The 15,421-nt window shown below is 36.2% G+C and overlaps 1 protein-coding gene across 1 annotated transcript in view; it reads left to right on the forward strand.

The window, feature by feature from the left end:
* Positions 1-10,912: 10,912 nt before the first annotated feature.
* LOC136040567 (splicing factor, arginine/serine-rich 19-like) overlaps positions 10,913-15,421 on the forward strand; it is a 50,862-nt gene continuing 46,353 nt past the window's right edge. The window contains exon 1 of the mRNA XM_065724795.1: positions 10,913-12,143. Coding sequence (XP_065580867.1) covers positions 12,099-12,143 — 45 coding nt within the window. The 5' untranslated portion in view covers positions 10,913-12,098. The remainder of the gene's footprint in view (positions 12,144-15,421) is intronic.

The raw sequence follows: 15,421 nt of genomic DNA on the forward strand, positions 1-15,421 counted from the left end.
TACGAATTACCTCCGTTATCCTGTCTTTAGATGGCTAAATATACAAAGCTTACTTATGTCTTCGTTTATTGTTTGTAAAAATAAGCCAAAGTAACAAAATCACATCATTTATTACTGTCGGAAGGAAATTTTCGACATCACTTTTGATACAGAGGCAGAGATGGTTGAGTTCAGCGACTTCACTTTTCAGCGGAGACTTGGAAAAAGTGAAAAATCGACGTCGCTGAACTCAATCATCTCTGCGACACGTGCCGTACCCCCACTTCTGCTAGGAATGGGCAATTTCATCTTAACATCCGCCAAATTGACATAGCTTTCATCCACTACTTGTGGGAAAAAAAACTTGCTAGAATCACTGTCCTTTCTGCGAAGGAAACTTACAAAAACTTCACTGTTATCTTTTTCTTTGACGAATCCAACGTAGTGCAGTGAACTGTTCTTGCCTTCGAACTCCACCAACACATAGTCGCCAATACTAAGGGTCCCCAGTGCAAGTGGCTCAGTTAGCTCGTCATCACCGATATGTAGACTATCATCCGTGTCATCATCCAGATGAACTGAAACAACAGATTCTTCATCAGTCGACTGATCGCACAAAGACGTTTGCTGCTTCCTCTTCTGACCCTTGCTTTTCGTTTGACTTCTTGGCTTCTTCATATTTTTTTTCAGCAATCTTGCTTTTGCTTTTGCATCTTTCTCATCTTGCTTTGCTTTCTTAGCCATCATAGCAGCTTCAATTTTATCTTTCTCTGGTGTGTCTGTCAAAACTCTCGATGCACCCTTTTTCCTTCCGCCCCTATTGCTCTGTTTCCTTAGCAATGCCTTTGGATACGGTCGGACATCTTCGGGGGTCAAAGCATTAGAGTAACGAATCTCTGCAGCTGGTGTTGCCGGTGCAGTTGACGGTGACGGGCAAGGATCTAGTAGATCCGATACTGGTGGGTTTCTCTCTGTTGCTGATGGGCACGGCTCTGCCTTAGGACGGTCGCTGACAGACGCAGCATAAAAATCCTCATCAGAAAAAGCATTGCGGTTGAAGGGCCAAATGCCAGGCTTCGAAAACCCAGAAATGATGTTGTTCATGGTCAGTGCATTTGGATAAGCATTTCCTACAAGCTGGGCAATATGGGTGATCTGGATCCTCTGAAACGGATTTGAAGTCATCCAATCATGAAATGCTCTTTTCAAAGCAGACTTCAGTGGTCCATAGATAGTAATATCTAGAGGCTGAAGACGATGACTGCAGTGGGGTGGGAAGGATAGTAAAACAATGCCATTTGCACGGGCGTACATGATAACGTCAAGACCGATGTGGCTCTCATGGTTATCGAGCAATAAGAGGACCGGGCTGTCCTTGGAACATCGAACTTGTTTCTTGAAATGCTGTATCGCCTCGTAAAACAATGTTGCAGTCATCCAACCAGTTGTTTGGGCTAGGCCGAGACTTCCTGCAGGGGCCCCAAACATCATATGATCCTTGAACTTTGCTCTGGGGAATACGAAGACTGGTGGCACGGTTCCACCAATAGCATTGACAAAGCAACAAACAGTAACAAGTTCACCCCTTTCAGCTGTGGTAACCTGACCAACCTGCTTGGTACCGGTTTGTGCTATCACCTTGGGGCTGTCAAGTACAGTTGTGACCCCCGTTTCGTCACAGTTCCAAATGCTTTCTCCTGTGAATTTGTATTTGTGCAGGACAGCCTCCAAGTTGTCAAGGAATCTGTCAACATTAGCACGATTGAAGCTCGAGCTGCGAGCTAAGCTAGTTTTCTCTGGCTTTCTGAGAGACAAATCACCTTGCCTTATCATAAAGCCCTTCATCCAGTCTGGCCCAGCCATCTGTGCTTCTTCCCAGTTGTGAGGAACTTTCTTATCTAGTCTTTTTGCATAATCATATGCAAACTTTCGTGTTTGCATCAGGGTCATACCATAATGGACTTTCGAACAATGTTTCAAATAAACAGCAAGCTGGCCCTCTTCATTGGCCGTGAAAACTTTTGCAGTTGACAGTCTCTCTTTTCTTGTCGGAAGAAAAGCACTATTGAATGTGCCACCACTAGAGGTTCCAGAATTAGAGACCCCAGCTTGAATAGGCACTGGTATGCCCCCTTGCTCTTGCTCGCGTAGTTCTTTTGCTCGGCGAACGTTGTCGATAAGGGTTGATTTCGGTATTCCGAAAGCTGTTGCAGTACTACGAATTGAAGCTTTGTCCATCAAAACTTTGGAAACAGCAATGTTCATAGCCTCATCTGACACACCCTTCGGGCGTTTTGGAACTCTGTTCCGAACCATAACCAATGATCTGGAAGAAACAATGAAATTAAGACTTACCGAATTTGGCAGTGTAAAAATGACCTACAGTAAAAGAGAAGACACAAACGAACTTATTTCCGGCGTAATAAGTTCGTGGAACTTAATAGCACGACCCAACAAGCGTCAAAGAAAATGCACTGTGGCCCGAGCGCGTCATTTACAGGCTTCATTTCTTTTGGACACACTCGCTGATGCAGCGGAATATCACTGCCCTTCTCTCGTTCTGAAAGTAACAAACTCTTTTGGTACACCTTACTTTAGTTCTATGCTGGGAGCATCAATGTTAACCACAATTGAATTGTAGAGAGACCTATCTTTAACTTAAAACTGGTAAGGTTACGTTATTCATCAGGTTGGGGTGCCTCCGGTCAGCGACCGAAGGTGCCCCGTCGTGGACTGACCTAAGGTGCCCCAGCCGCCATTTTGTCAAACTTATCTTCTGACCCGAAAACAGAGAAAGATTTCTCCTTAGAAATACCACTATCTTCTATTCCTATCATTTCTATGTGTATACAAATTTAATCATCGAAATCCATGCCAAACAGAAGGGGAAGGCTAGGTTCAAACAGAAGTAGAGAAACTTACTTTTCGCAAAAAAATGGTACGAAACTCTCTCCAGCTAAACTGGCTGAAGCTAACTGAGGGAAATTTTCTTCGGACATCCGCCTTGGATAAACAACCTCCCCAGTGCCATCTAGCATAAAAATACGTAAACTCAAAATGAGTTATTGGGGGTGACCGGAGGCACCCCGTGACCGAAGGCGCCCCGGTCTCCCCTATATACTGATATTAATTCCTGGGAGTCATAGCGACTTTGGGTTCATTAAAGCTATAAAAGAAAGAAACTCTGAAAATATGGTTTTGTTTCAGTAAGTCTTCTAAAAGCCAGCGCGCCATTTGCGCTTTATACAGAATAGTTTTTATTTACATCAATTTGTTTTTATTTGTCATAATATTGAAAAAAACAACAACAAAAATATCATTTTTACCAAGATTAATGAAATGAACTAGTGAAAGTAGACGAACTATTCAATATATATACTGATATTCAGTCCTGGAGATCTTGGTAATTTTTCATTTATTAATGTTGTAAAAGAAAAAAAAACTTTTGTAATATATTTTGGTTCCAATATAGCCCCAATGACACTTTGGCGTTTGGAAGGCTTACTCCTGTTTTTAGTAATTTCTGTTCTTTTTAAGGTTGCGTTTCATTTATTTTGAAACAGTTTTTAAATTAATCTCTGTTGGTATTTCATTTACATTGTATTTTTGCTGGTTTATGTTTTTTTTTTTTTGGGGGGGGGGGAGGTCTTTCATAATAAACCAAAATAGAAAAGTGGTTTCCATTTGATGTGCTTATGCCAATTTGTCAGGAAGTGTGCTGTTACGTAACTTTAAGATGAAACGTTCTATCGTTGAATAAATACATGAAATCTTGTTTTACTACCTACAAGTACTTTATTAGTCGCAAGATGTAAAGCAGCTTTCCCTGTCACTTTTAAGACAAGCAAAATCTTGCTTCGCAGATTCTTTGACATTGTTCCCATGGACAAATGTTTTTTATTCTAGGATGGTCTTCATTTCAAATAAGCCTAGTGATTTATGGATAGCAAATGCATTATTTATTATATTGTATTTTTGTAGAAATATGATTTTCCGGATCTGGATTTTTTTTATGAGAATGACACCAACAGGAAAGAATATTGTCAATTTTTTTCAAAATTATCGCTTTCAGCATCTTTGTCTCTCTTTCCCTTCTTAGGAAGATCTATTTTCAAACAGTTCGTGGTAACAAACTGTAGTAAGGAGCGAACCGGCCGTTTAGAAGGCTTACTCCTGTTTGTGGTAATTTCTGTTCTTTTTAAGGTAGACTTGATTATTTATTGTAATATTTGCTCGTTTTGCGTTTCATTTATTTTGAAACAGTTTTTGAATTAATCTCTGTTGGTATTTCATTTACATTGTATTTTTGCCGGTTTATGTTTTTTTTTGGGGGGGGAGGAGGTCCTTCATAATAAACCAAAATAGAAAAGTGGTTTCCATTTGATGTGCTTATGCCAATTTGTCAGGAAGTGTGCTATTACTTAACTTTAAGATGAAACGTTCTACCGTTGAATAATTTTTTTTTCTTTTTAGTTTTTTTTGTAGTTTTTACTTTTTTTCTTTTTAGTTTTTAGTTTTTTACCTTTTTTTTTAGTTTTTTAGCTTTTTTAATTTTTTTTGTATTTCTTTTTAGTTTTCTTTTTAGTTTTTACATTTTTTATTTTTTTTTTCTTCTTTTGTATTAATGCTAAAGCCAAGGTTCGAACCTGGAACCTCTCGGACCTAGAACCTGGAACATAACGCTTTACCAACTCAGCTACTTCGGCTTGAATACATTTACCTTTTTATTTTTTTTTTATTTTTTTTAGTTTTATTTTTCTCCTTTATTTTTCAGTTTTTTCCTTTTTTTAGTTTTTTTCAGTTTTTAGTTTTTTTTTCAATTTTTAGTTTTTTAGTTTTTTTTATTAGTTTTTAGGTTTTTTTAGTTTTTTCTTTTTTAGTTTTTAGTTTTTTACCTTTTTTTAGTTTTTTTTTATTCCCTGTGTCCCGGTCTGAATATACATTCATTTTTGAATTGGTTTATGATGAAATAAATTTTTTGTTTTTTTTTCCTTTTTTTCTTTAGTTTTTTTTTGGTTTTTACCTTTTTTTTCTTTTTAGTTTTTTAGTTTGTTTTTTTTAGTTTTTTTGTAGTTTTTACCTTTTATAGTTTTTTTTATTTTTATTTTTTTTAGTTTTCTTTTCTCCTTTATTTTTCAGTTTTTTCCTTTTTTTTTCTTTTTTTTTCTTTTTAGTTTTTTTTGTAGTTTTTCCCTTTTTTTATTTTTTTTATTCTTTAATTTTTATTTTTTTAGTTTTTTTAGTATTTTCTTTTTAGTTTTTATTTGTAGTTTTTACCTTTTTTAGTTTTTTTCTTCGTTTGTAGTAATCTTAAAGCCAAGGTTCGAACCTGGAACCTCTCGGACCTAGAACCTGGAACATAACGCTTTACCAACTCAGCTACTTCGGCTTGAATACATTTACCTTTTTATTTTTTTATTTATTTTTTTTAGTTTTCTTTTTCTGCTTTATTTTTGAGTTTTTTTTTCATTTTTTTAGTTTTTTTTCTTTTCAGTTTTTTTTTGTAGTTTTTCCCTTTTTTTATTTTTTATTCTTTAATTTTTAGTTTTTTACTTTTTTAGTTTTTTTAGTATTTTCTTTTTAGTTTTTATTTGTAGTTTTTACCTTTTTTAGTTTTTTTCTTCTTTTGTAATAATCTTAAAGCCAAGGTACGATCCTGGAACCTCTCGGACCTAGAACCTGGAACATAACGCTTTACCAACTCAGCTACTTCGGCTTGAATACATACCTTTTTTAGTTTTTTTTTATTTTTATTTTTAGTTTTCTTTTTCTTCTTTATTTTCCAGTTTTTTCCTTTTTTTAGTTTTTTTTTCTTTTTCAGTTTTTAGTTTTTTGTAGTTTTTACTTTTTTTTAGTTTTTTTAGTTTTTTATCTTTTTTAGTTTTTAGTTTTTTACCTTTTTTTTAGTTTTTATTTAGTTATTTTTTAGTATTTTCTATTTAATTTTTCTATAGTTTTTACTTTTTTTAGTTTTTTCTTCTTATGTATTTTTAGTTTTTTCCACTCTAACACCTAGTTGGTGGGGGCGTTTTGTGCCCCCCCCAAGCCCCCCCCCCCCCGCGCGCTTAAGTCGTTACGCGCCATTGTAGTTGTGTCCCTGTGTCCCACCGGTGAATATAGATAGATATATATATGTTTTTAACTACGCAAAACTTGCGAATATACAAAGTTCTTCGCTGTCCCATTGCCTATGCATATAAATAGATTGTCTGGTTTACCGGCTCTTGATCATGCAACATATAATTGTCCATGGGAAAAACAATCCGTATTCAGATCTATACCTCATTATTCTAATGATTGCCCTTGAGCTTTGTTGACTGTGATTGCTAATCGAACATTCCCTGTGTCCCCGTCGTCATTTATGTATCCCCCGGCGTCCCCGTTGTAGTTGTGTCCCTGTGTCCCAGTCGTCATTTATATTCCCTGTGTCCCAGTCGTCATTTGTGTCCCCTAGTCCCATTCTGTAATTTCTCTTTGAGTGTCCCAGTCGTCATTTATATTCCCGGTGTCCCGGTCTGTAATTTCTCTTGGAGTGTCCTGGTCGTCATTTACATTCCTTATGTCCCGGTCGTCATTTTTGTTATTCTAATAATTGCCCTTGAGCTTTGTTGATGGTGATTGCTAATCGAACATTCCCTGTGTCCCGGTCGTCATTTATATATCCCCCCGGTGTCCCCGTTGTAGTTGTGTCCCTGTGTCCCGGTCGTCATTTATATTCCCTGTGTCCCGGTCGTTATTTGTGCCCCGGTGTCCCAGTCTGTAATTTCTCTTTGAGTGTCTGGTCGTCATTTATATTCCCTGTGTCCCGGTGTCCCGGTCTGTAATTTCGTCAGTCGACAAACAACTTCATGACGACATACAGCTCAATCCTTATAATGACGTCAGTCGACACACAAACAAACAACTTATTTTTATGTATATAACATAGAAGATAGTGTTGATATTAGTGATTGATATTAATTGTTATTGGCCTTCTTTTACAGAGAGTCAGAAGTACAGAACTACATAAGAAGAAGAAGAATAAAACGAAAAAAACAGGTTTTTTTTTTATTTCTTCTTCTTCTTTGCTAAGAAAAATATTAGGACTCTTGTTTTTTTTTACTCCCTCTTGCCCAATCGACCATGAAAATTGATATGCTAACATTTCTCGGTGTGAAAAAAAATTGATCAAGATAGGTGACGACTTTCGAGAAATTCGCTTCTCCCTCCCATACGCTGAATATATTTTTCAGAAATCTCATGCTGACTGAAATTAGAGACTCAATCACAAAAAAAAACTAAGGGACGACCTGCTTTTGTTTGACCCTAGATGGATGGACCAAAAGGAAGATCTTTTGTGATCGTTCATTATTAAGACATGTCATAGTCATCTCAAACTCTCTCCTCATTTGAGAAAGCGGTATAAAACCATATTTACTGTTTGAAGTATGGTGAGTTAATTGGGCACCCAAAACTATGAATAGACAATAGTTTCAATTTGCACAGCTAATGAAAAAATGAAATGTATTCTTTAAATTAACGTTGTTAGCTGTATATATATATATATATATATATATATATATATATATATATATATATATATATATATATATATATATATATATATATATATATATATATATATATATATATATATATATATATATATATCTATACATATAAAAATAAGTTGTCTGTGTGTGTGTGTGTGTCTGTCGAGTGACGTCATGTTTGTGTGTCGACTAACGTCATGTTTTCGACTGACGAAATTACAGACCGGGACATCGGGACACAAATGAGGACCGGGACATAGGGAATATAAATGACGACCGGGACACTCAAAGAGAAAGCGACCGGGACACAAGGAATGTTCGATTAGCAATCACCATCAACAAAGCACCGGGACACAAATGACGACCGGGACACAGGGAATATAAATGACGATCAGGACACTCAAAGAGAAATTACAGACCGGAACACAAATGACTACCGGGACAAAAATGACGACCGGGACACAGGGAATATAAATGACGACCGCGACACTCAAAGAGAAATTACAGACTGGGACACCGGGACACAAATGAAGACCGGGACACAGGGAAACAACAACAACGGGGACGCCGGGGGGCACAGGGGGATATATAAATGACGACGGGGACACAGGGAATGTTCGAATAGCAATCACCATCAACAAAGCTCAAGGGTAATCATTAGAATAATGAGGTATAGATCTGAATACAGATTGTTTTTCCCATGGACAATTATATGTTTGACGACCGGGACACTCAAAGAGAAAGCGACGGGGACACAAGGAATGTTCGATTAGCAATCACCATCAACAAAGCACCGGGACACAAATGACGACCGGGACACAGGGAATATAAATGACGACCAGGACACTCAAAGAGAAATTACAGACCGGGACACCGGAACACAAATGACGACCGGGACAAAAATGACGACCGGGACACAGGGAATATAAATGACGACTGCGACACTCAAAGAGAAATTACAGACTGGGACACAAATGACGACCGGGACACAGGGAAACAACAACAACGGGGACGCCGGGGGCACAGGGGGATATATAAATGACGACGGGGACACAGGGAATGTTCGATTAGCAATCACCATCAACAAAGCTCAAGGGCAATCATTAGAATAATGAGGTATAGATCTGAATACAGATTGTTTTTCCCATGGCCAATTATATGTTGCATGTTCAAGAGTCGGTAAACCTGACAATCTATTTATATGTACAGACAATGGGACAGCCAAGAATGTTGTATATTCGCAAGTTTTACGTAGTTAATATATATATATATATATATATATATATATATATATATATATATATATATATATATATATATATATATATATATATATATATATATATATATATATATACATATACATACATATATATATATATATATATATATATATATATATATATATATATATATATATATATATATATATATATATATATATATATATATATATATATATCTATATTCACAGGTGGGACACAGGGACACAACTACAATGGCGCGTAACGACTTTCGCGCGCGGGGGGGCGCGAGGTGCCCCCACCAACTAGGTGTTGGTGTGGCGCTTCAGCGCCACCCCAACAGCTAGTATATATGTATATCTATATATATAAAAATAAGTTGTCGAGTGACGTCATGTGTGTGTGTCGACTGACGTCATTTTTGTCGACTGACGAAATTAAAGACCGGGACATCGGGACACAAATGACGACCGGGACATAGGGAATATAAATGACGACCGGGACACTCAAAGAGAAAGCGACCGGGACACAAGGAATGTTCGATTAGCAATCACTATCAACAAAGCACCGGGACACAAATGACGACCGGGACACAGGGAATATAAATGACGACCAGGATACTCAAAGAGAAAATACAGACCGGGACACCGGAACACAAATGACGACCGGAACTAAAATGACGACCGGGACACAGGGAATATAAATGACGACCGTGACACTCAAAGAGAAATTACAGACTGGGACACCGGGACACAAATGACGACCGGGACACAGGGAAACAACGGGGACGCCGGGGGGCACTGGGGGATATATAAATGACAACGGGGACACAGGAATGTTCGATTAGCAATCACCATCAACAAAGCTCAAGGGCAATCATTAGAATAATGAGGTATAGATCTGAATACAGATTGTTTTACACATGGAATTATATGTTGCATGTTCAAGAGTCGGTAAACCTGACAATCTATTTATATGCACAGACAATGGGACAGCCAAGAATGTTGTATATTCGCAAGTTTTACGTTTACAGGTGGGACACAGGGACACAATAGGGAATATAAATGACGACCGGGACACTCAAAGAGAAAGTGACCGGGACACAAGGAATGTTCTATTAGCAATCAGGGAAACAACAACAACGGGGACGCTGGGGGGCACAGGGGGTCTTCTATATATATAAAAATAGACATCCTGACACAAATCACGACCGGGACACAGGGAATATAAATGACGACAGGGACACAACTACAACGGGGACGCCGGGGGCACAGGCGGGATATATAAATGACGACCGGGACACAGGGATTGTTCGAATAGAAATTACAGACCAGGACACAGGGAATATAAATGACGACCGGGACACTCAAAGAGAAATTACAATCTGGGACACCGGGACACAAATGACGATCGGGACACAGGGAATATAAATGACGACAGGGACGCATCATTAGAATAATAAGGTATAGATCTGAATACGGATTGTTTTTCTCATGGACAATTATATGTTGCATGTTCAAGAGTCAGTAAACCTGACAATCTATTTACATGCAACATATATATATATATATATATATATATATATATATATATATATATATATATATATATATATATATATATATATATATATATATATATATATATATATATATATATATATATATATATATATATATATATATATATATATATATATATATATATATATATATATATATATATATATATATATATATATATATATATATATATATATATATAAATATATATGTTTGGGAGATTTCTGGGAGATATACATATATTTGGGAGATTAACCGAGTGACATATAGCAATCGCAAATTCTGTCGGTCCCGGTTTTGCTACTTTAGGCACTTCCAGGTAAGCTAGGACGATGAAATTTGGCAGGAATATCAGGGACCGGACCAAATTAAATTAGAAATAGTCGTTTTTTCCGATTTGACCATCTGAGGGGGGAGTGGGGGGCCCGTTAATTCGGAAAAAATAGAAAAATTGAAGTATTTTTAACTTACGAACGGTTGATCAGATCTTAATGAAACTTGATATTTGGAAGGATATCGTGTCTCAGAGCTATTGTTTTAAATCCTGACCGGATCTGGTGAAATTGGGGGGGGATTGGGAGTGGGAAACCTAAAATCTTGGAAAGCACTTAGAGTGGAGGGATCGGGATGAAACTTGGTGGGAAAAATAAGCACAAGTTCTAGATACATGATTTTAAATCCTGACCGGCATTAAGCCTCTTATTTTCCTTTTAAATCCATCTATTGATTCTTAGAATTTTGTTAGAGCTCATACCATATGACCTCTTGGCTCTTAGCTCTTCTTGCCTCGTCACATGTACCATATGAGCTATTAGCTCTTGTTCACATATTGAGTTTTCCGTGTTCTTGAAAAGTAAGTTCTTGAAAAGTTTTAAAATTGGCTTTTGCAATATATATCTGTATTATGGCAGTTAATACAGTATTCGCTGTATATTTTTTTTATCATCAGTCATGCGTCAAACGATTATTGATAAAAAACCAGAGAAAAGAAAAAAAAAGTTCGGACGAGAACCCTATATATTTCCATATAAATTTGTTTCTTTTCAAAGATAAACATCCAAACCCTTTCTTTCATGGCTGTACACATTTTTTTTAGAATATCGGACATATAAGGCTGAAAATTTCACATTTATTCCCCTTTATAGTTTAACATTCTTTCACTTTCTAACAGTTTAAACTTCGAATTTATAAAAAAAATTTAATTGCCAAAGAGTAGATTTTTGCAAACTTTTATGAAAATTAAGCAGCCACAAAACACATAATATTGGAATTCAATTTTCACTGTCTCAATATAAGAGAAAGCCAGCATACATGTGCAAAAACAAAAAAAATATTCTAATATTTATCATACCACACATATCTATTGCTATCCAAAATTTATGAAAACAGAAATCCAACTGAGCATAGGGATCAAAATTCACAAGTCCCATAACTTAAGTAAGAAACTAATTTGAAAAAAAAAATATTTCTTTTGTTTGCGGCCTTACGGTCTATCACCTTAACCTCCTGAGAAGTAAGTCTAACATGATATTTTATTTCTATATCTTTACTTTACAGCCCATTTTCAGACAAAAAGTATGAGATGGGCCCTTTTATTTTCTAGTACAACCAGTGTATTGTCAAATTAAGTTGCAAAAACCTGTTTGATTATTAAAGATATTGACTTATCACTATAATTATTTGTGCTGTTTTGATTTCCTAATATATGCTTCGTTTTCTACAAACCACAAAAAAACAGGAATTGGCTGTAGAATTGTTCGAAAATTTAAGAAAAAAAATACATGCTGAAGAAATTGATGACGAATCACTCGGAACTGCCGACACTGGTAATTTTTAAATGCTACTATTCTTCACTTCTAAATCCAAACTCATTTTTCAAAAAGATTTTAAGTCAGAATATTACGCATTTCTTTAGGTCTTAGTGCATCAAATGGCTGAAGTCTTTATTCAAGCTGGGCGCAATTAAGCCATAAACGTACAACAAGTTGCTGTGTGCCTTCACTGCCTGAATCCGACTTGGCGCAATATTTTGGATACCTATACCACTTGACACCTTACATTTGTCAGTCTACCTTTATTAAAATTTTATCATCCAAGTTGGAAATTCTATAGAACTAAACAAAATTTGGTTAAATGAAACTCCCTTGTATAGGGTTATGTTAAACGTACTGAGCATATTTCTGTTGATGATCTAAAAAAAAAAGGTAAGGTAAAGGATACAGCACTAGACTTTACAGTCCGTACCGGCGGTGCTGATCTCCGTTTCTTGGCCGTTCAGCCAGGAAGTGCAATGGGGGGTTGGGGGCCAGCCATCCTGTGCTTTCGCACCACATCATGTTGATGATCTAAGTATATATTTGCTAAATGTGTTTTTGGTGTTCCTCTCTTGGAAGTAATATCAACTGTACACCAAAAGTGTGATTCTTCCCTTATGTAGAAATATTTTGGGTCTTTTCTTGGGAGTCTTAAACCTTTTTTAATTACTTATATAGAATTCTACCTGGATATGTTAAAGATAGTGAAATGCCTTGTAAATCCTTGTCTAGAAAAAAATAAAAGGAAAAAAAATCATAAGTAGGTGGCTGAAGTAACGGTAAATCACACAAAATTGCACATTTTTACCTTTTTAAAGAGCAATTTTGACAAAATTTGAAATTACAATCTCTGTAATACCTTCCTCACTGTTAAGAATATTTTGATGTTGTCGTAAATCCAGAAAGTTCAGAGGTAAAGAAAGCTTCCTTGCCTTTCTTAGAGGAAGCGTTGGCTGATAAAGAAAAGATGTTTCTACGAAAATTAAGTCAATATTTTAAAATTTTAATCTTGTTAGCAATCTGTTGCAATGAAATATTTTCTATCAAGTGGAAATCTAGATTGCAAATATAACTTACAACGAATTGAATTATCGACCAGAGACTGTAAATTTAAAATTTGACCGAATTTTGTAACTTTGAAACAGAAAATCAATATCGAATAGAAACAAGCTAATGCCCCTGCCGGTCCCCAGTTTGGTCTACCGACAATAAGGTTTATTTTTGTTCGTATTTATAACGTGGCAAACACTGTTTTTTTGTGTTTCAATATTTTTTGAATTATACCTTTTTCCCTTTTTTGGTGGGTTTTTTCTTATCTTTTCCTGTTTTTCTTGGGGGTGGGGTTCAGTATTCCCTGATCCTTCTTGAATTTGCCACTGTTTTAGTTTAATAATTACAATTATGGTAATTAATTATTCGCCTACAGAGATTAAGCAAATGTCTCTGGAAGAAATGTTGATGATCTTGCGTTTTTTGTATTAAACTTTGCGGCCACTATGTTTTAAGAACTTATTTACCAGGCTTCCAGCTTTCGAGATCTTATAATTTCTCAATCCTTCTAGCTCCTCTTCACAAAATAAATCTTTCTTCATTTCCAAATTCTCGATTTTTTTTGTATATTTGAATACAGCTTTATTCAGGCTCATACTATTCTTAAAATGTTCTGCATAAGTCCCCTTAACACTTTAACTTTCCTTTTGTTTCATATACTCGTAGGAGTCCACAATGACTTGTTCCTTTCAATATCTTAACATGCTTACACAATATTTTACTAGTATGCATTCTGGCTACACCTTTTAGGTTTTCGGCTATTTATTCATAGCTTCTACTTCACATCCCCTTCATTCATACATTAATTTCTTTTCTACTTCTCCCACGTTCTCTTATTCTCGAGAGACCTATCACTCAGAAACCTCTTGCACAAACTTCTTCTCTCTTATACCAAGCCAAAGCGTGATATTCCTAACTCATTTTCTAACGTTCCTTCCTAATCTTCTGTGACTTCGCAGACCAGCTTCCTAAAATATGACATATAACATAATATGTAACATATAACATAATATGACATATGTAATATAACAATGTAACTGAAAGTAAAGAGCGACATTAACACTTAAAACGAACAGAAATAATTCCGTATATGAAAGGGGCTTTTCTTCCTCAGCGCCCCACTCCTTACGCTAAAGTTTGACTCACTCTCTTAACTCTACTTTTTTTTTGCAACAGGCATCCTGTAAAATTTGTAAATGAAATTTGAGGCCTCTGTGCCTATAATAAAGGCCATATGGCTCCAATGTGTCATTATTATTTATTTTTTCCCCAGAGGCACTTCATATGGAAGGGGTCGTCACATAAAATTCGTAGGGGGCTGATTCGATTGGAAATTAGAAGTTCTAGTGCCCTTTTTACGATCCAAATGGGATCGGAGGGCAACTAGCCCCCCTTCTTCCTAATTTTGAGATAGCCATTTTGTTACAAATAGTTCAAAGATCATATAACAAAATTCCGGTGACGACAGAACCCTCCAAGGCCAGGTGTTATGTTAAGTTATGTCTTGGGTAATTCTTCATTTCTTTTGGAAATGAAGCTCGTATAAGCTTCAGAGAGAGCTCATTTGATTGGAAATTGAAAGTTCTAGTTCTTTTTTTAGAGTCAAAACAGATTGGAGGGCAAGTAGCTCCCCCCCACACTCATTTTTTATCCAAATGCATTCAATAAATATTTTGATGTGGACATTTTGTTGAAAATAGCTCAAAGATCATATAATAAAAATTCCGGTGTCGATACATCCCCCCCCCCTTGCCCAGGGGTAGACGATGTAAGTTACGCCCTTGGGGCTTATATGGTTCTTATAGAAGAGATGCTTGTATAAGATCATTTGATTAGAAATTGAAAGTTCTAGTTCACTTTTTAAGAACTCCACGCCCTTTTTTACTCAAACCCGTCCGATAAGAACTTTGAAATCTTCTTTTTTTAAATTGTTCAAGGATCATATGACGAAAATTATGGGGTATACACAAACCTCCAGGGCCTGGGAGCAGGCGTTGTAAGTTGTGTCCTGTGGGCATATGTGGTTTTTATGGAAGGGATGCTCGTATAAACTTTAGAGAGTACTCATTTGATTGGGTATTGAAAGATCTATTCATTTTTAGAGAGTCAAAAGAGATTGGAGGGCAACTAGCTTCCCCCCTCCACGCCCCTTTTCCCCCAAATGTATCTGATAAAAATTTTGAGATAGCAATTTCGTTAAAAATAGTCAAAAGTCAGATAACGAAAGCTCTGGTGTTGAC

This window comes from Artemia franciscana, chromosome 21, assembly GCF_032884065.1.
Source record: "Artemia franciscana chromosome 21, ASM3288406v1, whole genome shotgun sequence".
Lineage (NCBI taxonomy): Eukaryota > Metazoa > Arthropoda > Branchiopoda > Anostraca > Artemiidae > Artemia > Artemia franciscana.